This window comes from Sceloporus occidentalis, unplaced genomic scaffold (genome assembly GCF_023333645.1).
Source record: "Sceloporus occidentalis isolate IW3139 unplaced genomic scaffold, rSceOcc1.0.p SCAF_56, whole genome shotgun sequence".
Lineage (NCBI taxonomy): Eukaryota > Metazoa > Chordata > Lepidosauria > Squamata > Phrynosomatidae > Sceloporus > Sceloporus occidentalis.
Genome location: NW_028317036.1, coordinates 2,728,995 through 2,754,093, shown reverse-complemented (window position 1 = coordinate 2,754,093; position 25,099 = coordinate 2,728,995). Strand labels below are relative to the sequence as shown.

The following is a 25,099-nucleotide window of genomic DNA, read 5'->3' as shown; positions in this document are numbered from 1 at the left end:
CTCCTAAAAGCAGCCTGTTCTGTGATATTCGGTTATGTTTGGGTAGCAGGGCCGGCCTTAGGGGTGTGCGACCTGTGCGACCGCACAGGGCGCCATGGTTGCAGGGGCGCCTGACCGGGACTTAGATTAAAGCATCGTTTTTTTTTTTTGTGTTTTTTTTGAAAACTTTATTTAACATCATTCATGTTAAATAAAGTTTAAAAAAAAAAAACGATGCTTAAATCTAAATCCCGGTCAGAGGCGCCGAGCGGTTGCTCGTGAAGTTCTCGGCAACCGCTCGGCGCCCCTTACTCTCCGTGACTCCATCGCTGTGCCGGCATCTCATGTTGAGCGCCGGACTATTCCGGCTCTCAACATGAAATGCCGGCACCGCGGCAGAGCGAGAAGACGGATGCCTCCCGCTCTCACCGCAGGACTCCGGCAACAAGGTAAGTGGGGGGGCGGTGTAGTTTGAAGGGGCAGAGGGGGGGGTGCAGTTTGAAGGGGCAGAGAGGGGGGGGTGTAGTTTGAAGGGGCAGAGGGAGGGGGTGTAGTTTGAAGGGACAGGGGGGGTGTAGTTTGAATGGGCAGGGGGGGTAGTTTGAAGGGGCAGAGGGGAGGGGTAGTTTGAAGGGGCAGAGGGGAGGGGTAGTTTGAAGGGGTAGTTTGAGGGGCGGTAGTTTGAAGGGGCATGGGGGGGTAGTTTGAAGGGGCAGAGAGGGTGGGTAGTTTGAAGGGGCAGAGAGGGCGGGTAGTGAGGGGGGCGCCAGAGGAGTAGTCCGCACAGGGCGCCACAACGCCTAAGGCCGGCTCTGTTGGGTAGCATAATTGAATGAATTCTTAAAGTAGTTTTCAGAATGTGTTATATTTAATTATAGATTGGTAAATTAAATTCAGTATCCATTTTAACCATGTTTGTAATGTTTTTTTTTTTCTGTTGGCTAAGGTATTAAAGGTGCTGTTCCACTTAGACAAAGCATTAAATGCGCATTGGAGTGTGCTAAGGAAATAAACCTTAGCAGATCTGACATTTTCATCTTTCTTCTGGGGATATAATTGCATAAAAATTGCACAGAAACTTGAAGAAGGTTTTTTTTTGTTTCTGTGGCAACAACGTAGGAGTGCCCTTGTCACGCATAACAATTCGTTGTTCCCTGAAAAGGATCATGAATGGGTGGAAAAATGTACGTTATTACAGAGTTATTTCTAGATACTAGGAATAATATTTCTATAGTGAATATAGTTACTGTGGTGTTAAATTCAGCAGAGTAGCTGGGACAGCACCTTTTAATTTAATATATCAAATATTAGAGACTTAGTTGTCTTCTACGGTCACACTAAATTTCCTACGACTACACGCCATCAGTCGATTTTCTCACGTTTAATCGCAAGAGAATTTATTCAGTAAACTGAGTTGTAGTGAGCAGAACATTTTAACTCTTTGAGGCACAGAATGATTTCTTGAATGACAGTTTTATGTTAAAGGGACCATTTTATTGTCCCTGACATCCCCACAAAAGAGGAAGTCAGCTGGAGCACTTCCCAAACATTCGGATGGGGATCGGAACAACTGCAGCATTTGCTGAACCAGCCCTGGAGCTGACTCAAGTATACCACGCACGTGTCCCCCACGGCACAAAGCTGGGTTGTGTGTGGGGGAATGCATATGGGGGCTGTGACGGGAACGACCTGTACCCCAACTAGGTACACCCGCCAGACGATCCTTCCTTCTCCCCATAGCCACCGGGAACACGTAACTTCAACTGTCGGACAGGACTAGCTTCGGAGACAGCAGGAATCATAGCTCTTCGGGAACCTCGGCGGCGCCGTAGTATACAGAAGTAGAGCAAATACAGTGCACTACTGCCCTGACAAGGGCAGCACCGAGGCTTTTTTTCTTTTTTTTTTTCTTTTTTGGAGCCCGAGGTGCGTGCTCCTGGGTGCTGCATTCTGTGCCGTGGGCAGCAGAAGCCAGAATACGATACTGAGTTCCCACACGGGGAACCCAGACAAATTCCCCCCCCCCCATGGGAGGGTCGGATCTCGAGTCTCACCCCGAAGAGTGAGACTCCTTTGCCTTCCTTCTTTGGAGAGAGGAAGAGGCCAGAAGGCTCCCAATCCTCCTCCAGCAAAGTCCAGGCTTCACTGCCTCTTAAAAAGAAAACAGTGTCGAAAAACGTAGTGACCAAATCGCGCGCCGAATCGTGAAAAGGGCTTCGCCGTGAGATCAAGTAAAACGTGAAATCAAAACAGGGAAATGAATTGGCACTCGTGATAAAACGAAGTGATATATAAATTAAAGAAAAATAAATAAGGGCAGGCCATTTCTGGCCTAGCTAGGTACAAAAATAAATCATCTTAACCCAAAGACCTAACGGTACAAGGGGAAAAGGAAGTTAGAGAAGAGCGCCAGTGAGATCGTGTGCTCACCATGTGCAGTGGCGTGCAATACCGCACACGGTGACTCCAGCATTTCTGCCGGGGTAAATTAGCACCTCGGGCTCCATTGGGGCAGCACCGAGGCTTACCCCAATAACAAGATGAGACCCGTATTGAGGTAAATGAGGAACTCACTTTATTGAGGAAGCCTCCAAGAGCCTTTCAAAAGGGTGGTGGTGAGCTACAACCAGCATGCATCACACCATATGTAAAACACAATATGCAGATCATATGCAAATTAGCTATAACAGCACACAAAAAAAATAAATCCAAGCAAAGGGACCAGATATTGAATTAGTGTCCACTGTCGCCTGCTGGAATTATGTAATGCAATCCAGGGGTCCGCAGTCTATCATGAGAAAATACAGCATCCATGTGGCCCCCAAATCACGGAGGCTTCTGTGACGGTGGGATTTTTTGCATTTGAAAGGGGGGGCTCCGCTAACATTTAAAGGGGCCATGCAACTACCATATGCATTAAGCTACATAGTGCATTAATACATGATGAGGTTTTTAAAACCCAGTTTTAACCTTCTGGTTTAGTGAATAAGCCTCCAAATTTCTGTTTAATCTCAAAGCTCGGAGACCGGGGCGATGTGTGTTTGCCATCAGATATGCCTCAGTTCCTTCTGTCCTCTGTTTCCAATGGTTTTGCCTTTTAGAGCATGCACAGCCCCGCTCTTCTGTAAAATCTAGTGTACGGTGGTTCCTTGTATCGATTCCATTTTTAATGCAGTGACTTTTTACTCCATCTGAAAAATCGCAGAGGAAGGACTAGGTATAATGGCTGTTTTAATGCACATGGAAATGATTAAACCGTATAATGGTCTTGTTCCAGACAAGCTTTTCTACGATACCACAAAATGCATTTTGTATGAAAGGTGCATTTTATTTAAAGGAAAAAGTCCAAGCTTTATAAATATAGATCATTCAGTGCAATTTGTGGGCTGTGACTCAAACATCCTACTACGGGAGCACTAAAAGATTGTTTGAGAAATCCATGTTAATAAAGAATTTTACTAAACTTTAAATAATAAAATGATTTTGTTGAGGTGTAGTGCTAAGGATTCTTGATCAATCAGTCCGAAGTTTTTTTTCTTAAAGCAGAAGATATCTAAGTGGCCCAATAGCTTCCTTGGGGCGTCTTTATTATGTGTGATGCATTATTGGATAAACAGTAGGTTCTTTATAAATTCAGGGCTCTAAGCGAGATCCCCCTTCATGACCCAGTGCAGGTACGTTTTGGCCCAGGGGGCAAGTCCAGCCAAAATAATGGAGCCTAAAACTTTGGAGACACTAATCTTACGTGTATTGAATTAGCCTGTTGGATAGGATCAAGTGAGTACCTGTGAGAGAGGGAAAGTTTGGTTCTCTGGCCTTAAGGCCAGGCTTGTCCCCTGGTTTGGTCTACTGGGGTACGCGGCGCAGGTTTTTCACTGCACTATACAATGGTTGATAAGTACACTGTTTGCTGTGGACCCTTCCTTTTATATACTTTTTGTTTTGGAGGCTTAATGTTTTAACTTACCAGCAATGGGCTGAGGCCAGTAATGGCACAAATGACACTGTTCACAGACACTATATTTTTAGGCTGTTTTGAGGACGGGTGGATTTTGATTCTGGATTCACTTGATGTGGTTCACGCTGAAAACACCACTGTGAAGCCGGGTCCTTGTGAAAGGAGTGGGCTGTGTCCTTTGGCCGCCTTCCCTTCCTGAAGACTGCAATAGGTCTCCTCTTTGGGGAGATCATAGAAGATCCGGCCGTCCTTGGTCTGGGATGAGAGGAACGGACTGCGTTTTGAGGCCTCAAAAGACAAAGATTGAGGTCCTGGTAATTCGCCATAGCCTTATGACTTTGGGAGCATGTAACGTTTGTTTTCACTACAACTGGGAAGTAGGAGACCCTCACGGAAAGAAAAGAAGTTCTTTGTAACATTATTTACAGCGTTAAATGTCATTGTAAGATCATCTTTTTGCAGTTCCCTTTCAGTGGTTCCTCACGCACCTCTCATGAGGTCGTGTTTCAGGCAGTGACGTCACTATTTATCTATTGTCAAACAGTTATGTTAAAACCCAAGTGTCCTCAGTTTTGACTTGAGTTGGTACGTAAGGTAAAGAGAACATAATGTCAACGTCTTATGCCTCCATTGATTCTCCAACTACCAACTCTCTTGTACTTTACCTTGTTATATTTTACTGCTCACTTCTTTTGGAATCTGTGCCAATTTATTACCTAGAACTACTAATTGACCATTCCAGTGTTTTCATGCACAATAGGGGAGTTCCATTGAAGTCCTGATAATGACTGCATTCCATGCCGCGGTTTAATTGCTTAATCTCCTATTCATGTTTTTTTTTCCCATCTGTAATTAAGTGTATTTAATGCTAAAAGCCAGCATTCTGCATAATACCTCCTAGCCCTGCTGGAGCGTATGTAAATGTTTGCGTAATTTATGATATGCAAATAGATCCTGTTACAGCAGGATGTGGGATCACTTTATTCTGTGCATTCTCATTAGAGGCGTTTTTACATTAATCAGCATTTCCGTATCCTCTAATGATATCTGAAACATGGGAATTACTGCTTAAGTGCCAGTCGGCTTTATTCAGCAAGCATTAAAAAATATCTTGTCCAACTTGGCGCTTGGAGGGCTTAAGTATGCAAGAGTTTTAGGATTTGTCCAGCACCCAGTGAAAGAATTAAGGCTTCCCGTCCAAAATGTTATTTATGATACAGAGCGCCTTTTGTGTTTGCATCCCTTTGAAATTAGTTGGAATGAGTTGGAAAACCCTATGAGGATGATGAAATACCAGTTTGCTGAGCATATTATTTTCCCAGAGACTAGTAAACGCGCATTGTTTAAAGGGACAGTTGCGTTCTTCAACTTTTTTGGAGGGGTGGGGCTTCCTGTCAGGAGAAGCTGCAGCGTAAAGCCTTCTCTGTGATCCCATAATTGGGGAAAGGGGCAAATGCATAGGGTGGGATTCTGCAGAATGCCTCCATGAATTTGCATGGGGGCTGACATGAAAAAAGGACCCCGCGTATATCATATGCGTTGAGTGCATACGATGGCTGGCGTGTACATTGAAGAAAACAATTGTATGAGCTGAAATCGGCCTGTTGATTGTCTGGCATTATATGGGCAGTAAGGGGCAACCCTGCGGTAAATGCCTATTCTCTCAATTAGTGAGCCCAGTCACTTAGTGTTGGTTGCGGGTTTGCATACGCTGTGCGGTAATGCCATCAGAGACTAGAAATGGAGATGAATAATAGGAAAAAGAATAACAATTCTAAGTATGATTTACAGTATTCACTGCGTGGATCAAAGCAGATGAGATCGGCATTCATGCTCTAATAGATATACTATTTTAATAGATGCTGCATCTTATATCCCTTAGTGTTGCCATCTGTCCCAGTTTGACCCGGACTGGTCACATATCCCAGCAAGCTGCGGTTCCACGTGGCATAATGTCACTGTAATATAACATGGCACTAGGGCTGCAACTAACGATTATTTTAATAATCGATTAGTTGGCCGATTATTTTTTTCGATTAATCGGATCAAAAAATGCAATTTTTTTTTTATTTAAAATAATGTAATAAAAAAACGTACAATTTACACTTTCATCTCATTATTGTAATGGCCTCTCTCTCTCTATTCACCTTCTTATTTTACTGACATAATAATAAAAGCTACAAGAACCCAAACACAGTGTTTCTCAAACTAGGTTTTAATACAAAGTTATTAGTAAATATTAATTCATATGTTAACTATTTTTCATATTTAATAAAAACTATGAGAAAAAAGCCTTGTTTATATTTTCTTTTATTTACCAAACTGCCCCCAGTTATGCACATCTGACCCCCAGCTTGCCACTCTGCCCCCATATATGCCTTATACCTCTTATATGCCAGATTCCACTGTGCCCCCCTGATATGCCTTATACTCCTTATATGCCAGCGATATGCAACTAGCCCCCTGATATACCTTTTACCCCCAGATATCTCTTATGCCCCCCTCGATATGCCTTATACCCCCTATATGCCACTGTGCCCCCTGATATGCCTCATAACTTCCAATATGCCATTAGCCCCCATTTATGCCTTATACCTCCCTATATGCCACTGTGCACCCTGATATGCCACTCCACCCCCCCATAAATGCCCTGCACCACCCTGAAATTAATTATACTCGCCACTCTGCCTCCCCCAGATATGCCACTCTGAAATTCATTATACCCCCCCATACACCACTCTGCCCCCCCTATACACTACTCTAACTCCCCCAGATATGCCATTCTGCCTCCCTGAAATTCATTACACCCCCATACACCACTCTGCTACCCTGAAATTCATTATACCCCCCATACACCACTATAACTCACCCATATACCACTTTGCCTCCTCCCCCCTCCCATACACCACTCTGCCTCCTCCTCCTCCCATACTCCACTCTGCCTCCTCCCCCTCCCATACACCACTCTGCCTCCCCTCCCATACACCACTCTGCCTCCTCCCCCCTCCCATACACCACTCTAGCAACTCCCTCTCCCATATACCACTTTGCCTCCTCCCCCCTCCCATACACCACTCTGCCTCCTCCCCTCTCCCATACTCCACTCTGCCTCCTCCCACTCTGTCTCCTGTCAGCAACGGAGGTTCACTAGACACCAGGGAGCTGGGTAGAGAGGCAGAGTGGCGTATGGGAGGGGGAGGAGCCAGAGTGGTGTATGGGAGGGTGGCTCCCATACACCCCTCTGCCTCCTCCCCTCTCCCATACACCACTCTGCCTCTCTCCCGACTCCCTGGTATTTTGTGAACCTCTGTTGCTGACAGGCACTTTCACTGCAGCTTCATAGAAGCCTCAGCGTAAGTGAAGGGCAGTAACGGAGGCTGTCTGTGCGATGCAGACCCCCACCGGCTGACAGAGAGGATGATCCTCTGCAGGAGACCTCGATTCTCTGTCAGCCGGTGGGGGTCTGCGCGATGCTCACAGACAGCCTCCATTACTGCCCTTCACTTACGCTGAGGCTTCTATGAAGCTGCAGTGAAAGTGCCTGTCAGCAACGGAGGTTCACAAAATACCAGGGAGTCGGGAGAGAGGCAGAGCGGTGTATGGGAGGGGGGAGGAGTCGGAGGGGTGTATGGAAGTGGAGGGGAGAGACGGAAGTTGTCTGTGCGCATCGCATGGACACCCGCCGGCCGACAGTGAGGGGAATCCAGGTCCCCTGCAGCGTTGCGGGGGATCTGGATTCTAGTGTTATAATCCGATCTCTGTTTTTCAGAGCATTTTATAATCGATAAAAATCGATTCGACTAATCGATAAGGAAAATCGTTGTCAACGATTTAAATTATCGATTATTATCGATTTTATCGATTAGTTGTTTCAGCCCTACATGGCACCATGACAGGAAATGGTTAATACAGAGTGGTAGTCGTTACATGACGCTGTAATCTCTTCTGTATTGTGTGCGTTGTAGCGGTTGATCATGTATCGTGTAGCGTTGTAGCGGTTGATCATGTATCGTGTGTATTTTATACAAGGTGAATAACACTGGGCATTTCTTGTCTTGCAGGAATCACAGTCCTCTCATGAGTTTTGGAGCGAGTTTTGTCAGTTTTTTGGTAAGTGTAAAGAATTTTCATTGCCCGTTAGGACTTTCCTGTAAGGCATTCGTTGTATACCATGTTGTATGTCCCTCTGTAATGGTAAATGGCTCAAAGACATTCAAACCACTATTATTCATTTAGGTAAAACTGAAACTAATTCAGACTCGGGGCTTTGTGTGTTTTATGGGGTGCACCATTACTAAATATATGGCAATTAGGGTGATTCCCTACCTTCACTGATCCCTGAGAAGAAAAAATAGCTTCACCTGCTGGTTTGTAAGTGGTGGTGGCTTCTCTTTCTGATTAGTGTAGTATTGTATAGGAGGTACCAGGTCCATCTACGTCCTTCACCCGTTTAAGCCTCACATCACGGGGAAGCTTTCCGTATGTTTCCTTCAATTACTTTTTTTGTCAGCTTTCATTTTTTAGTTAAAAACTCCATATAATCGAAAGCCAGATGTTCGCATGTCATGTCATTTTGGTAACACATAGGAATATCACGCTTTATCGGATTAGGTAGCATATTTTGCTGTTACTCCCGTTCCTCTCGGCCCACTGATTTTGCCCTGTGTTGTGTGTAATGCATATTCATGGCTGTTGGTATGAAAATATACACTCCGGGTAACCAGACAGCGAGAGGGAATTATGCAAACAAGCAGCATGCTCAAGCGAAATATTTGGGTATTTAAATTCATTTACATGACATATTACTCTGCGTGATTGCAGTATCTTAAGCTTATCTAATTTCAGCTTCGTAATATGTGTTCCATTATCATGAGCCATTCTTTGTGGTAACTGCGGAAGGCAGGTCGATTTAAACTATGGGATTCAAGTCTTTTCTTGTCTTTCGAGGCTGGGTACATCCTAGTGTATTGATCTAGGCCGCTATGACATGTCAGCAGTTAATAAGAGCTCACCTGCAGCATCTCTACATCCAGCTGTCCTGCTCCTTGTAAGGGAGAAGCCACCTGGCTTGTGCAGACATGGATATTTATAAATATATATATTGTTAATTATCTGTTCTTTTAAACAAAACATATGAACTTTACTTAAGGTTGCTTTCTTGTAATCAAGGTAACCCTGATCCTCCATGTTTTGGTACGCCGGATTGCCTTGTGTGTCTTTTTGGGGTGAAGAGGTATATTGCTGTGGCTGCAAATCTCGAACACTAACCTTCATTTGTCCTGCTTAGTCCTGATCTAAAGATAGCCACGTGCCGTCAGACATGCCCGTGGCTGTGCACCGTGGGACCTGTGAACATTATAAGTTATAAAGCCTGGCATGTCTGTCTGCTTTATAGTAGCAATGATCAGGAGCTGGCTTTGTTCTCCTAAAGAGGTTGTTTTGTAGCCCTAATACATATTGTTTGTGCTGTAATCTCTTGAAGTGTTTTGGTTTTAGATGGGTAGATATAAAATATGTTTTAGTCTAACTAACTTGCAGACTTCGCTATACATTATGAAGATCCATTCTTCATAAGAGCTTGGTGGACCCTGTATGCTGCATAGTTAAATCAGTGAGGTTTATGGGTCATCTTACTGTTTTAACTGTATATTGTGCAGGTGCAGCTGAGCCTTTCTTACAGGGAAAACCTTGACAAGAGTGCCTTCATAATGTGTAATTATAAAAAAAAAAGGTCCCTTAAAATATCAATCCACTACCAAACATAACATGCTTCATTCTGGTGCAGAATTTGAATAGTAGTCTTATAACCATAGCAACCAATGGAACTGATGTTCTTGATGGTGAGAATAGGTTTTTCTTCTCACACGCCATGATTAAAAAGATGTTTATACTTAATTGGGTGCCTGCGTTGGTTTCGTCTGAGAGCTGACCGTAGCCATCCTGTGTTCTTCGGTTCGTGTGGCCAGCTTCGTAATTCAGCTACAGCTGGAGAGTTTGGTGATTGCTACAATACATGCCTGTTACTGCGTGCAACCGTCTGACGTGTTTCCTCTCCCACCTAGAACGCCATGATGACTTTCGAGGAAGAAAAAATGCAGCTGGCATGTGATGATTTGAAAATGACCGAAAAACTGTGTGAGAGTGATGAAGGAGTCATAGAAACCATTAAGAATAAAATCAAGAAGAATGTAAGTATTAAACAATTACAACTCCCCTCTAGAGACTTATTGGCCACCCTGTCCTGTCCAGACACCAGTTAGAGTGTCAGTTCTGTGTCTGAAATCAGGGTGATGGAGAAGTAATAGCTAGAACATTTTCCTCTTAAATGAAATTAAGGTTAGTGTGATTAATCTCTAAAGGCTTTGAAAGCGCTCTCCATTATCACTTGCGGGGTCGGTAGCAGGTCCGTCTGTAATACCATGCAGGAACCGGTTCATGTGTCATTTGGTTAATCGACCCATTACTGGTAACTGTGCTTTTTGACAGTATCACACTTCAATGCCTATTAGCGCTCGGCATCAATTTTGTTTTCTTGACTCCAAACATTTACTCTATCATGTGACATGTCGTGGCTTATATATAATATTTTATCGTTATATATATATATATATATGTATGTATGTAATTGAGTGCAAACTCCTTCTGGAGCAGTGTGTCTTAATGTGTGTTATGGTTATCATTCATTTTTTATATTGAGAATTTTAATGTTATTGGTGATTTTGTATTCTCCCTTTTTGTAACATTGTTACGGGATCTGTCTCGGGTAAGCCACAAGCTGGTTGATAGGATGATTGTAGCAAATGCTGGCTTGTTACTAGTTGGCGATGTCTTCCTCCTGAACGGACCCACTCATAATCCGTGCGTACTGCTCTCGCTTACAGGCCGACGTGAGGAAGTCTGCTCATTCCATGGTTGACCGGCTGCAAAGACAGATAATTATTGCAGACTGCCAGGTTTATTTAGCGGTGCTTTCCTTTGTGAAGCAGGAGCTGTCAGGTGAGTTATCTGGTTTAACAGATGTGCAGCCACATGAATTATGAAAAATCTTTTATTCCCACCGCAGGCAAAAACAGAACGCTACCCGGTGTGTGGAAAACCGGGTGTATGCTATTTAACTATTATCCTCACACTACAACTCTGTATTTATATCCCTATCACAGATATCACACAACGTATAGTAATGAGGCACCAGCTAAATAATAGAACGTGGTCAATATGCAAATAAAATAATAAGGATGCTTACAAAAATCAGTGTCCCCAATGACCCAAAAAAGGCTAATATGTATTAATGTAATTAATGTAGCAAGCCCGAATTATCAGCACAATCTGATTATGTTTCCCGCATAATATAGAGGAGTCTGATCATTTTATTCATATATTTTTACCATTCACATTAGTTAATACATCGCTGTGTTTTAAATTTAGTTGATTCATTGTGCTGCAGTAGTGCTTCCTTTTAATTGTAAATGTTACGAGGTTGGGGTATCTTCACTTTAGTTTCATTTCTCCAATATAGAGCAGATCTGTTCCTATCATGGACTTTCATTCAAATCCCAGCCATCTTTGATTGGCTGGAACTATCCTATAAATCAATTACAATACAACTTTTAAATATGTCATCATCTATATATTTTTTCTGCTCAATTATGTTACATAGAAACACAAAATTTAATGGCAGATAAGAACTATTCGGCCTATCTAGTCTGCCCATTTTTCTTGATATAAGGGATTCAGAAAGCTATCGGCCCTTGGTCTGGACCCTTTGTGAGGACAGCTTTATGTCTACCGCGTGCCTATTTAAATTCACTCACTGTATTAGCCTCCATCACTTCTGCTGGGAGGCTGTTCCATGCATCTATTTTACTACAGTAAGGTAGAACTTCCTTACAACATCTCCTAAGCCTCTGACCCTCTAGTTTTAGACCATGAGCTCTTGTTCTAAAATTTCTCCTCCTTTCAAACTCAAGGACTGCCATTTATTTATTTGTTAGTTACAGTAAATAGTCAAATGTTGTGTTTTTTTTGTGTTATTAGTTTGTCCCATCATGAGTATTTATAATTATATATATATATATATATATATATATATATATATATATATATATATAATGGCATATATATGCCATTTTAAGGGTGAAGGGGACATCCCTGGCACCATTACCTTAAAACACCCCTGTGTCTTTGCTGCATCAGGCAGATATAGCGATATTTTAACTAAATCAGCAAAGAATACAAATCTGCAAGCTTCTCGCTTATTATGAATTATTAATATCGCAAAGTGAGGTCTTTATGCATTTTAAGTAAGAAGGAAGAGGTTAGTGGTTCAATATTCATCATCCATGTGAATACAATAGAGCTGCTCCAGCAGTGGCATCTAACAAAAGGCACAGCGCCTGGGCTTTAATGAATTAATTATGAGAGGAACATTTAGGGAGCCGCGTGGCTTGCTTTGGAATTGTTTTAGCTATCGTTCGCGTAGCAAGTAAATTTAAATATTTATCGGCAAATATAAAAGACTTGCACTTTGCAGGAGTACAGCATGTCAACTGTATATACAGATTGAGGCGCTCGGGTAATTAAAGGGAACCCGGCACCTACACATTGTTTAAATTGTGGAAGCAGAGCGTATACAATCTGTGCATTGTGCTGGTAAAATTTCAGGTTTTTTGGTTGACCTCTAAGCCGCAGGGCCAGCTTTCTAAAGTATCGTTCTAATAACTAACCAACACATCAAAGCACTGAAGTGTTGGTAGTGGCCTTTAAGGTGTCAGACGCCCTGCATCCTCTAAAGGCAGAAGCTCTGTATATGATTTGGGGTTTAGTTTCCCATAAAAGTTGCCATCATGATGCGTAACCTCAACGTCAAAGCTACCTGTTCTAGCCAACCCTGTTCGGTATTAACACTCCAAAAGGGCCTTTATTTCTTCCTTAATCTGTATTTTTTTCTTCAAATAGCTTACATTAAAGGTGGTTGGATCCTACGCAAGGCCTGGAAGATTTACAATAAATGCTATGTGGACATTAACACGTTGCAGGAAATGTGTCCGAAGAAGCAGTCTCAGGAACCCTTATCTTCTGACGCTGTCAATGATAATCACATTGCCGCCGAAGGTGTGACCGAGGAGTCCCTTAACCGGCTGAAAGGTGCTGTGAGCTTTGGCTACGGACTTTTTCACCTTTGCATATCCATGGTGCCCCCAAACCTGCTCAAAATCATCAACTTGCTGGGTTTTCCAGGAGACCGTCTGCAGGGGCTCTCTTCACTGATGTATGCAAGTGAAAGTAAGGACATGAAGGCCCCTTTAGCTACGTGAGTAGCTATATTGTACTGCTTTAGTAGATAATGTAGTCTTAAGAGTAAGTATGAAATGGGTACCTGAAACATCAACCGGTACAGTGATCACTGATACTGATTTATTGTATTCCCTCTTATATGCCTTAACCTGATTCACATGTTTCCTAATTCAAAGTCTCTGGAGGCAAACCGACGTTAAAGCATTTATTTCTAGCCCCTGTGTGGGCAAAATGTTCATTTTGAAAGAACCCCTCTCCTGGTACCCCACAGCATGGCGTTACTCAATGTACCCTGCTTCGCACCCTATTCACAGATACATCGCCCTACACGTCCAGAAGTGTAGGAGGAACACCTCCCAGTCACCATGGGAAGGATTATATGTATATTGTGGGCAATATGTCCTGTCCATGCGCCCATAATGTGTTACCATATCTATCCTCCCCTCGAGCATACACATTCTCTTACACTTCATTACTCTCTGCATCATACTTTCATACTGCACCTGGCTTAAGTGTTCCCCAAATATTCATGGCATTATATATATATATATATATATATATATATATATATATATATATATATATATATTTATATACATACTATAATCTTTTGAATCTATTACGGTTTTTTTTCCTGCTCCACACTTCATATAGACTTCATGATGAACTGATTGCATAACTCCTTTTAGAGTGGCCTTAGTGCTTAATACCAATAAAAATGTACTTTGGCTTGATTGAAAAGATTTATTCATTAAAAGCTGAATTCAAGAAATGCCATGTAAAGAATACAAATGAAGACATGATTGTGTACATTTTTAAGGTAGAACTGCATAAAAAATAGTACTGCTAAGACAAATGATCTTTCTCCAAGTACCTCTGCATACCCTTTTAATATCATGGTTATTCGTGGATGTGCATCCAGGACTAGCCTCAGGGTTTGTGGGGTCTAGTGAAACGAGAATGTGCCGGTCCCTTTGTCCTTAGGAAGGGTAGGTGTAGCTCCTCGCTCATGCTTGTAGTCTCTGCATCGATGATTGAAGTAGAGCGCTGGGTTAATGAGCAGAGACCACAAGCATGAAAAGACAGCGGCACTGAGGAGCCCTCCTAAGTGGAGGACCTGGGTCAGGACATCTCATGCCCCTGGCCAAGAGCGGCTCGGTCGGAACTATGGGGGGTTGTCTAAAGAGCAATTCTAAGGCAAACACAATAGCATTTGTAGATAATTATTGCAATAACATTGCAATAAAGAGATGAAAGTGTAAATTGTACGTTTTTTATTACATTATTTAAAATTGAAAAAAATTGCATTTTTTTATCCGATTAATCGATTAATCGAAAAAATAATCGGCCAACTAATCGATTATTAAAATAATCGTTAGTTCCGGCCCTACACTTGACAAAGCCAGTTCTGCCTCAGACTCATTCCTCTTTGCACATTCTGGCAAACTAAGGCATTTGGGGGCTGACAACCTGTCCCTTATTGTAACGCGTTGGCAGCAATATTAGTATCATGGACTAGATAATTTTCACATTCTGTACTTTCAAATGTAATCCATAATGATCATGAACATCAAAACATTGTTCATCACTGCTGGATATCATGGTGCTATATAATGCTAAGGTGTTAAGTACCGCTCTGGCGCAAGGTTATATGTAAGGCTTTTACTTCCCCTGTTTTATTGACTAAAAAACCTAAATATTCTTAATTGTTGCCTTTACTCTTCATTTTTAGATATCACAGTGGTGCCACATTTGTGGAGCTTGGGAGGTTAACGGGGGGGGGGAATACCACGTGCTTTTTTCTCAAAATCAATCAGTTGATGAATTCTGAAATTGTTTATAGTAAATGGTTATTTCATGTCACCTTCTTGCTTTCCCAGAATGTGATTATTTATCGACCTCTTCACACCTTCGCATCTGATGGTGTTTTGTGCGGATAATTGCAGCATGCTTTCATTCTTGTTTTCCTTAGGCTGGCGTTACTGTGGTACCACACCGTAGTTCGCCCTTTCTTTGCCCTGGATGGCAGCGACAACCAAGCAGGACTGAAAGAGGCAAAAGAGATTCTTCACAAGAAGGAATCCGCTTACCCAAACTCCTCTCTGTTTATGTTCTTCAAGGGAAGAATACAGAGACTAGAGGTACGTCGCTTAACGCTTGAACCATATTACACGTTGATTTTGTTGATGTTGATTTTTCCATAAATTCCACATCAACTATAACTGTACAAAACGTACCTCAGAGGATGCTCCCTCTTCCCTGTTTCCCATAGACTTCTCTACTAAGCGTGTATTCAATATAATATTATTATGATTATTTTTCTTCAGATGCATGATTTTACATTTATATATGTGGAAACTCATCTGTCATTTACCTACTCAGTATCTTGTTTTGTCTAAATCCTTCTGCAGGGAGATTACAACCATTTCTGCATTTCCACATTGATTACCTAGCATTACTATATGTCATACTCAAATATCAAGATGTTGCTTTCAGGGCCGTTTTATAGATAAAATTTTACAATAAGCACTTAAGCTGAATTAGCCTGGAACATATTTTTAGCAATATGTGACAATACAGTGGTCTTAATTAAAGGCCTGTAGGCCAAAAACTGTAGTGGCCAGCACATTTTATGTATCCCGTGCACGGGGTTGGAATAGTAATGCAGTACGGGATTGCTTTTCAGTAATTGACTTTTTATTAACACATTATATAAAAATATAGTAATTTTTTGTGTTTTGTGTTTCTATGTAAAATAGTCATTTTTTGTTTCTCAAGCAGAAGGCTGTCCATATTTCTGTGCAGATCAATGTTGGAGTGTGCCTGGTCTGCACGTATACACTTTTAATATTCAAACACGATTCTGCTATATTAGAAACGGCCTGATCCAGGCTGACTTCTCAGTACAGGCGCCAGTAGTGCTTGTGATAGAAGGAGGTCAGTTAGCAAGACCTGACGTTTTTAAAGCAGATGGAGGAAATGTTATGTATTGATCTCTGATTCTGCATCCTTGTTTATCACTAACCTACGCAGTATCGGTGTAGTGATGTATTTGCAACTGCGGGGAATCCGCTCTCTGAGCCGGGGTTAATAATTGAGGCAGATAGTAGACTATGCATGTAAAAACATTGTTGGGTTCCATTGAAGACTAAATACATCAGAAGATGGAAAGAACAATCCCTGTAATGGATTTTGCTCGTCGGGCATAATCATGATTTTTAGTAGAAGCACTACATTGCAGACGTACACAGGCACAGCTTTCAATCTTAGAACGTCCGCTCATTTAACACGTACAATCTACTTGATCATTCCTATTTAAAGGTGAACTATAATGGCATGAAATATGTTATTCATAGACACACTACCCAACTGGTTGTTTTTCACCCTTCTTGGAGGTGGCATTAGTAGCACATAACTTGATAGACATTCAGACCCCCTGCGATGGAATCCTAAATGAAATCCTGATCTCTCTCACAGATCCCACAGACTTCTAATATGAAGTGTGAGCTCCAGTGCTCGCCCTGTGCTAGTGTCAATGTGTTTGTGGTAGTGAGGTTGCACTTCGTTAGTAAGCGTCATGGTGGCATCTGCATAACCCACGAAGATCATCCCTGTAGCACAAGCTGTGTTTATGCCGTCTCTTCAAGACTTTTTTCCTCCCGATCACTCTACATATTAAGTCAGAATGATACTTTGCGTACTTGTAGTTGAATGTAGTTATTGGCATACATGTTAGTGTGAATTATCTTAACATGCAAGAGGTTAGCAGCAGAAACAAGCTCTTTATAATGAAGTTATACAGCAGCAGAATTGTAAGCAATAGAATGTTTCTAAAGATTTCACCATCCGTTTGGTCACTATAGCCATAAGATCACATTTCAAACTTTACACCAGACTCAATTTTTTTTATATAACCTCTGAAGTATTTTGAAGCAGGACAGGGATCCCACATATAAGGGGCAGTCTACAGAGACTTTTGTAGTTGTGATGGAATGTTTGGCCTTTCAAACAGTTCCGTAAGGCAATATCTCGCTGGCCTCATCTAATCTCCTTGTGGGTTTAAGAGCTGGGATCCTTTTCAAATATGCCAATAGTTGCACAGCAGAAGCAGAGCGAGCTCCTTGTAGATGCAGAACCGCATTTGCCCTTACAACAGCGCAGATTACTGTGGCCACCACCTATAAGGTGCTTCCTAAGATTAAAGGGGCATTCTAGCCAAGAGAACTTCTAATGAATGAAGAGCAGGGCTACCCCTGTATAATACATAATTAAACTTGTGATGTTTTAGAGATGCCTTCTCACGACCTTACTTACTTATGAAAGGCCAGCCAACATTTAATGTCATGAAACCTTATGAATCTTGGATGTTCGTATTGCATAATGACAGTACCATTTATGTGGCCCCTGTGTGCATTCAGTGTCTTGATCAAATCAATAGAGTCCACATTGGGCATTTCTTCAAGAACCCACACATATACATTTGACATCTTGCTGACCACACCATGTGCAGCCCTGCAGTAGGTATAATATATAACAAATGGGAATCATATTCTTGTGATATAACAAACTAAATGTATCTCTGTGATGGAGAAAATGACCACTCTACTAGGGTAATGCTGAATAAACTTTAGTCTATGTGCCTCTGTAAAAACCAAAGACGCAAACAAAATATTAAGAAAAGGGATGTACTTACAGAACAGAGACAAATGTTTAACAGGCACTCCAGTGTCCTGTGTAGACCCAACAAACAAGAAAGCATATTAACCAACTTTATAAGTAGTGTAATAGGCATTCTCTAACATGTTAACTGTTGTGGAGCTTGCACACTGGGGCACAGGCAGGCTGCTTCAGGGGCAGAGGTGGCACAGGCAGGCTGTTTAGGGGACAAAGGTGGCACAGACAAGCTGTTGGGGTGCCCTGTGCCCTGTGGTTCCTAGTTATACCCCTGATGTGGCGTGTGGGCACAGGATCTTGACCATGGAATAAGATATATGGGGCTGGTGTCCAAATATTTCCAGGACTGCTTTTCATCCAGCCCTGCCTCTGTTCCCTGCCCGAAGCAGCTAGTCAGAGTCAGGCATGCGCGTGAACCCTTTGTAACCTGCGAGTAAAGCATGCATCGCTTAAGCAAGCACCAGAACTACAACATATGATCAGTTTTATTTCCTTAATAGCTTTGAATAAATGGATCTCTGAAATACACTCAAAGGCAATTTAGTTTATTTCAGATCAGGTTAATAAATTGATTTCATCTTTTGTTTTTGTGCATGTTTCCCTTTATTTAATAATGCCTTGTTTCTTCATCACAGTGTCAAATAAACAGTGCCTTGACTTCCTTCCACACCGCTCTGGAACTTGCAACAGATCAAAGAGAGATACAGCATGTCTGTCTGTATGAAATAGGTGCGTTCCAAGCTTCTTTGCATGGCACTGATTGGTCATTTCTTTCTGTATTGTTAGCAGCGTCATGGTAAGTGTCTTATGTCATAGCTTCTGAATAGCATTTCAGTATGGTTTACGCAACGATCAAAGGTGAGTAGGGTCATTCGGAGTTTACAATTTTAATATCCATCTTTTGGAAAGCTTTCATGTGTCAGATTATTACACATTGAGCTAAAACACAGATGTCAAACTCTCTGCTTGGTGGCCGTAATCCTATCAGATTTCAAGAGTTTTGTAATTGACATCCAATCAATAGCTCTAGATATTGTCCTAGGACATCCTCGTACTGAAAGATCATGGACATTGAGTTTAAATTCTGCAGTTCTGAAATACAATTCAAATTTGCCTTTTTACTGACCTAGAGCCCGAGTTGTAATTGTAATCTATTTTAGGCCGCTGATTAGAAGTAAAGGGATATTAGCCCTAGGTGACCTAAACTTTAAATTGTACTTGAATGCTTCTGTTCAAAGTATTGTACTTGGTCCTTTCAGCAATACGATTCTGTCTGACAACTGCAAATTGGATTAGACATTCACATGGGAAACGGTTTGCCTAATTAAATCTCAGACTCTCACCTTCTGTTAGATGCTGACAGGCAGACGTCACTCGGATATAGAATAAATACGTGCGGCTGGACTGTGAATGTTCAAATCATTTTCAAATCATCAGATGGTAGAATTTAATTTTACATTTACCTGCAAGAGGTCACATATTATAGCTCCATCTTGTGGTATTAAGCAGTAATTGCACCTTTCTTTGTTTCTCTTCAATGTGCTTGGATTGTAACCACTATAAATGTAATGAGTTTGTAATTAAATGTAGCATTCAAAACATCCATTCCTCACACAGTTAAAAGCTCAAACATTTCCCAAAAACAAATATTGAATCATTTAAAATGTTACCTAAAAATGTTGCTGGGTGCCATTAACTTCCATGTGGCACAAAAGCAGCCACTGATAGGCTGTTGCCATAGAAACTGTTTGTTTTATTGGCATGATGGTTTCTTTTTCAATTTTCTAGGTTGGTGCAGCATGATTGAATTAAATTTTAAGGATGCCTTTCGTTCTTTTGAGAGACTAAAAAATGAATCAAGATGGTCACAGTGTTACTATGCCTATTTGACTGCCAGTAAGTATTATTAAGTTGATGCCTCTTAACTTTTATTGATGGGAGGATACCTATGATTTTTTTGTGTACTAAACACAATATACTGTGTTCCAGTGCCAGTATGGTTATGTTTTTTTGGGTTTTTTTTCACAATATAGTACCAAACACTGGTTGAGATGGCCATATATATATTGTACCCCTTTTGCTCTGATGGGTATTTGTCGTTTTATTTTATGAGAATTAATACCTGGTAATATTTTCATTATTCTAAATCACTTTATTTCGTGTGTATAAAAAAAAAAACTTGGGAAAAATTGTTATCACCATAGCAACCAGTTTTAATAATTAAGGTTGCTATGACGATAAAGCCATTATGTAAAATTTGCGCTACAATTGCATTTTTTACCCCATATGTACCCAGACAGATGATCCCGTTTTGAAAGGTTCAGATGCTATAGTACTACATCTAGAATTCTTAACATGATTATATATGTTTTCCAGTTTGTCAAGGGGCCACAGGAGATGTGAGTGGGGCACAGGACGTCTTTAAAGATGTCCAGAAACTCTTCAAAAGGAAAAACAACCAGATTGAGCAATTTTCAGTTAAAAAGGTTTGTATGAAGCACGTTCCATAAGTTTGTCCTATCTGTTTCTGTCAGTTGGACTTTGAAACTTATTGAGCCAGGTAGTGATGTATTCTTTAGAAATCATAAATCACTACTACTGGGTAGTGCAAAATGATATATTTTTTTATCTGTTCGTCTCATGTTTCATGGGAATTGCAGTCCTTAAATTAGCTGCAGTGCCGAATAAAAGCTACCCTTTCGTGTGACGTATTCAGACAATGTGATCGCTCTCGCCAGGATTGTGTGATCAGGTGAATTGAGTAAACTGAGGCGGATTTATCTGTTCCTTCACAGGGTGAAAGATTTAGAAAGCAAACACCAACCAAAGAGCTGTGTGTCTTGGCTGCCATCGAGGTGCTGTATCTGTGGAAAGCTCTTCCAAACTGCTCCCTCTCCAACCTCCAGCACATGAGCCAAGGTACCAAACAAAGTTATCCATTACGGGAAGCAATTACATTAAAAAAAGAAGTGGATGAGTGCAGCTCAGAATAGTTGATTTAAACTTTCCTTGGATTTTATAGTAATCAATGGTAATAAAAATCAAAGGAACACTCTTATTCTAAATTACAGATATTTGAGGAAAGTATGATAGAGTCTTAGCTGAAGAGCATATCTAAATGAACTATCCAGAACATGTCTCTGATGTCATACCTTTACGTTCTCTATTCACCTCCCATCCCTTCATTCTACCTGTTTAGGAACAGCAGTCACCATCTTGCAGCTGATCAATAAAAGCTTTACTTTGGGATACTTTGCTAGAATTCTTTTCATTGAAAATAGCTATTCTAATTATGCCATACTAAGGTTTAGTACTATTAGACTAACTTTAGAAGAAATGATGAACTTGCTAACGGGTGAGAACAAAGAATTAATAAATGGGTGAGCTAAACCCACAGCTTTGTAAATAACGTCCTCACTTTTAAATGTTTCTGCATACTACAGCATGCCATGAAGTTTTGGATCCATCGGTCATTGGTTTACGGAATTTACTTCTTGGCGCAATTCACAAATGTCTAGGAAATTCTGAAGATGCCGTTCAGGTAAAAACTCTGCGCTGCAAACTATACATACGCAATCCTATACAATATCATATATAATATATATATTTATTATATTTAATGTTTTTGAATAGTTTAGTCCATAAGATATACGCTCTGACAGCAGATAGGATGCCCTTTATCTAGCTTTCCTATTACATACTGTAAGCCTTAGTCCTTGGTAATGGCCTATGATTACATTCACGCTTAAATTCCATCACTGTATTAAACACTTCAGTACCATCTGTCTACCGCCCTCACAGTGATGTAAACTAAGCCTGTAGTTTTCCATTATGACTCACATTGTGTCCAGCATAGCAGTGCAGGAGGGGTTTTTCTCCTCTTATGTTCATATGTGTAAAGAATCCTAGTTTTGTCACAGTTTCTATACACTTTTCCAGTATATTTCATATTTACATTCTTGTGTATGCTGATGTATTGCAGTTTTTCCAGCGCGCAGTAAAGGATGAACTAGGAAGGCAGCAGAACTCGTACGTCCAGCCATATGCTTGTTATGAGCTAGGATGTCTTTTGTTGGACAATCCAGAGGTAATTGTAATGTGCATGTTTACTCAGTACAGCTCTGCTACCTTGGAAATAGAAAATATTCATTACTAAGAGTAGAGTTTAAAGGCAGGTAGCCACCCCAAGGCAGCCGGCCTATGTAAAGGGTACTTGCAAATAAAGCAAAATCTTGATTAGTTTAATTTCCTAGTCACTCTAGGGCTTTCTGCCATCCACAGGTTATCAACTCTACCTCCAGAAATCCTCCTGACTTACCAGTGCATCCGCATCCCTAACCTTGTCCCCCGTGCTTCAGATTCCCTGGTGTCTAGCGGGGCAGCCGGTGGAATTCTGCATGATGCGTGCAGAAAAACTCAGCTGCTGTCGAACGTGCGCGCATCACACAGACGTCCACCGGCTGTGAGAGAGGAGGATCCAGGTCTTCTGCAGCGCTGCGGGGGATCTGGATCTTAAGTCTTGTAGTCAGACCTCTATTTGAGCTTGAATATAAGACAAGGGGCATTTTTCAGAGTATTTGCATGTAAATGTAGCAGCAAAATAACTAGGAGCTAGACAGTGTTTCCTTCACTCTCCATGTGATTATAAAAAGTAAAACAATATAATAATAATAATATCAAATGTACATTTACCAACAATCTCTTTTTTCTCCTCTTTCTACAGACATTGGCAAAGGGGAAAGCTTTACTTTTTCAGGCAAAGGTACATTTCCAAACTTTATAATTGTGGCAAGCTCTCTTAACCTTCTCAATGATGAAACTGCAGTTATTAAATGTTATAATTGTCTCCTTTGTCTTTGTTGGTTATAGGAAGAATATGCAGGCTACGACTTTGAGAATAGATTGCATGTACGGATCCACGCAGCCTTAGCTTCTCTCCGAGAGGTGGTTCCGCAGTGACAGAGGGGTTAGGACTTCTGTAACCCACAGAAAGCAGAAGATCAAAATGACTGCGCATACGTGATGTGGTACATCCACAGGTCCTCTGAATGCCACCGGTGCCAGGGGCATGAGACAATGTACAGTAGAGACCTACTGAAACTGAATTTAGTTCCTTTTTGTTTGTTTTTTAATATGGGAAACAAAGAACACATTTAAGGCATCCTTACATAACGGGGGAGACCTTTGCCCTGACTGATGTGTTTCTTCAAAACTGATACATCGATGTGCAATGGACACATGTGCTGTCTAAAGGCACTTAAACCTCTAGTTCAACTTTTCTTGGGCAGTAGTGTTTTGGGCATATATTGCTTGCCATAGTTTTTTCTCAGGGGATTGTTGAATTTCAACCCACAATTGGAACAGGAGTAAAAAGTGTTCTGTACCATTCACATGGGTTGGCAACAACAGGTGGTGCCCACTATTTGAGTGTTATGGCATAATGGACCCCAATGAGCTTTGTCATGGACACTGGGATCAGTGAACCCCTTGGCTTACCACTGCCATTACATCTTGGGAACTACCATGGTGGTAAGCCAAGGGGTTCACTGATCCCAGTATCCATGACGTATTTTTCCGGTACATGAATTCAGTCAATAACTGTATATAATTTAATTTAAATTAAAAAATAAATATGGAAATATAGGTCCGCAAAACAGCATCTTAACACTTATTTTTGCCATCCCAGCAGTGCATGCCAGCAAGTTTGGCTGCTTTTTGGCAGAACCACAAAATAGCCAACAGCAATGCGTTATAATATAAAATGCTAAAAATGTTCTCTTAAATCCTTTGAACTCCAGTTTTGGTGTTTTGTGTTTGCTTTGTGTTTTGTGTTTGCTTTGGTCTTAGGGCATCCTTTGTGTTCATACCACTCAAGTTTTAGTTGCCAATGTGATGTTAAAGAAAGCTTTTTGGCCATGGAAATGGAAGACAAATCTCCTGTACGTAGAACACAAATTACACTAGTCAAGAAGTAGGAGTCTGACATTTTAGCCTCCAAAAATTAATACTTCTCAGAACTGACCCCATTTAAATTTAGGGGCATATTTCCTCTATTAACCCTTTAAAGAAAGCACACCTGGCACAACATAATTTATGATTTGTGTCTTAACTATTTAGAATAGTAGGCAGGGTAAACAATATCTATTGGGCAAACTTTTTACCCAATTTATTGTATTTTTTGTTTAAGGAGAAAAGTATCTTTGCACTCCGCATTATTCATACGATAGAAACACGAGACATATTTGAGTTACACAGAAGGCAACTGGCATATAGATATATATATATATATATATATATATATATATATATATATAAGCCTTGAAATAATTTACTGATATTTGCTGCAAGTATTAGATTTGAGATATGTCTGGGTTCACTTTAAATGCAGGCTACATTATGTATCTTTCATTCACCAGGCAGCATGTCTAACAAAAGGCTTAAAATATGACAACCACTGTCTGGCATTTGATTCTCTATGTGGTATCATATAATTAGAAGTCCTCGTTGCCTAGAAATGTTATTTGTATGAAAATATTAACGCAGGAAGTCCAGTTAGCATCTTAAGCGAGTCTTTGAAGATACTTTTGATGCAATATAATAAAGATAAAGACGCACGTGTGCTCCTGTATGGTACTTGAAAAACACTGTAATTCAGGGATTTTCTCCACATGTTATCCTTAGAATGATACTAATGAGTTAGTGAATGTGCATTCCTTGTGTGGTACCCAATATGTGTGATCTCATCAGGCTAAGGGGTGAGTTTGTTGTAATTTTAGTAACGTTTAGATGTATTAATATGGTTATCAATCTTACTGACAAAGAAAACATACAAATTGGATTTATGAAGACAACATTGCTAGTTATCCAGTGGAATGGCTAGTTTTAGTCAGATAACAATGCTTCTCTTGAGGTAAATGGGCTACCACCCAGGATCTTTTCATCTATTCCCATTGCATGTGAAGGTATGTGCAGGAGAGAAACGTCCATCCTGAATACTCTCCATCCACCAGGTGCTCAGGTTTAATCATAAATGGATGTCACAGCCCCATTGACCCTTAAGCATGTCCCTTGTTGAGATCTGCCGTGTAGGTTGGTAGAAATATGAGGTCTGTCATTAGTGTTGCCTACTATTCATTGGTGGTGCCAAACATTTTCTAAGAAATGTAAACCAAGCCATCTGTGGCCAATAAATGC

General features: G+C 41.0%; 1 protein-coding gene across 1 annotated transcript in view; it reads left to right on the top strand.

The window, feature by feature from the left end:
* Positions 1-22,864, top strand: part of LOC149287819 (tetratricopeptide repeat protein 39C-like) — a 32,713-nt gene extending 9,849 nt beyond the window's left edge. Inside the window, exons 2-14 of the mRNA XM_089492470.1 lie at positions 7,999-8,047; positions 10,000-10,125; positions 10,819-10,933; positions 12,893-13,247; positions 15,204-15,372; positions 18,541-18,634; positions 19,694-19,801; positions 20,282-20,391; positions 20,701-20,824; positions 21,349-21,446; positions 21,888-21,992; positions 22,629-22,667; positions 22,775-22,864. Coding sequence (XP_089348596.1) covers positions 7,999-8,047; positions 10,000-10,125; positions 10,819-10,933; positions 12,893-13,247; positions 15,204-15,372; positions 18,541-18,634; positions 19,694-19,801; positions 20,282-20,391; positions 20,701-20,824; positions 21,349-21,446; positions 21,888-21,992; positions 22,629-22,667; positions 22,775-22,864 — 1,582 coding nt within the window. The remainder of the gene's footprint in view (positions 1-7,998; positions 8,048-9,999; positions 10,126-10,818; positions 10,934-12,892; positions 13,248-15,203; positions 15,373-18,540; positions 18,635-19,693; positions 19,802-20,281; positions 20,392-20,700; positions 20,825-21,348; positions 21,447-21,887; positions 21,993-22,628; positions 22,668-22,774) is intronic.
* The last annotated feature ends 2,235 nt before the right edge of the window (positions 22,865-25,099 follow it).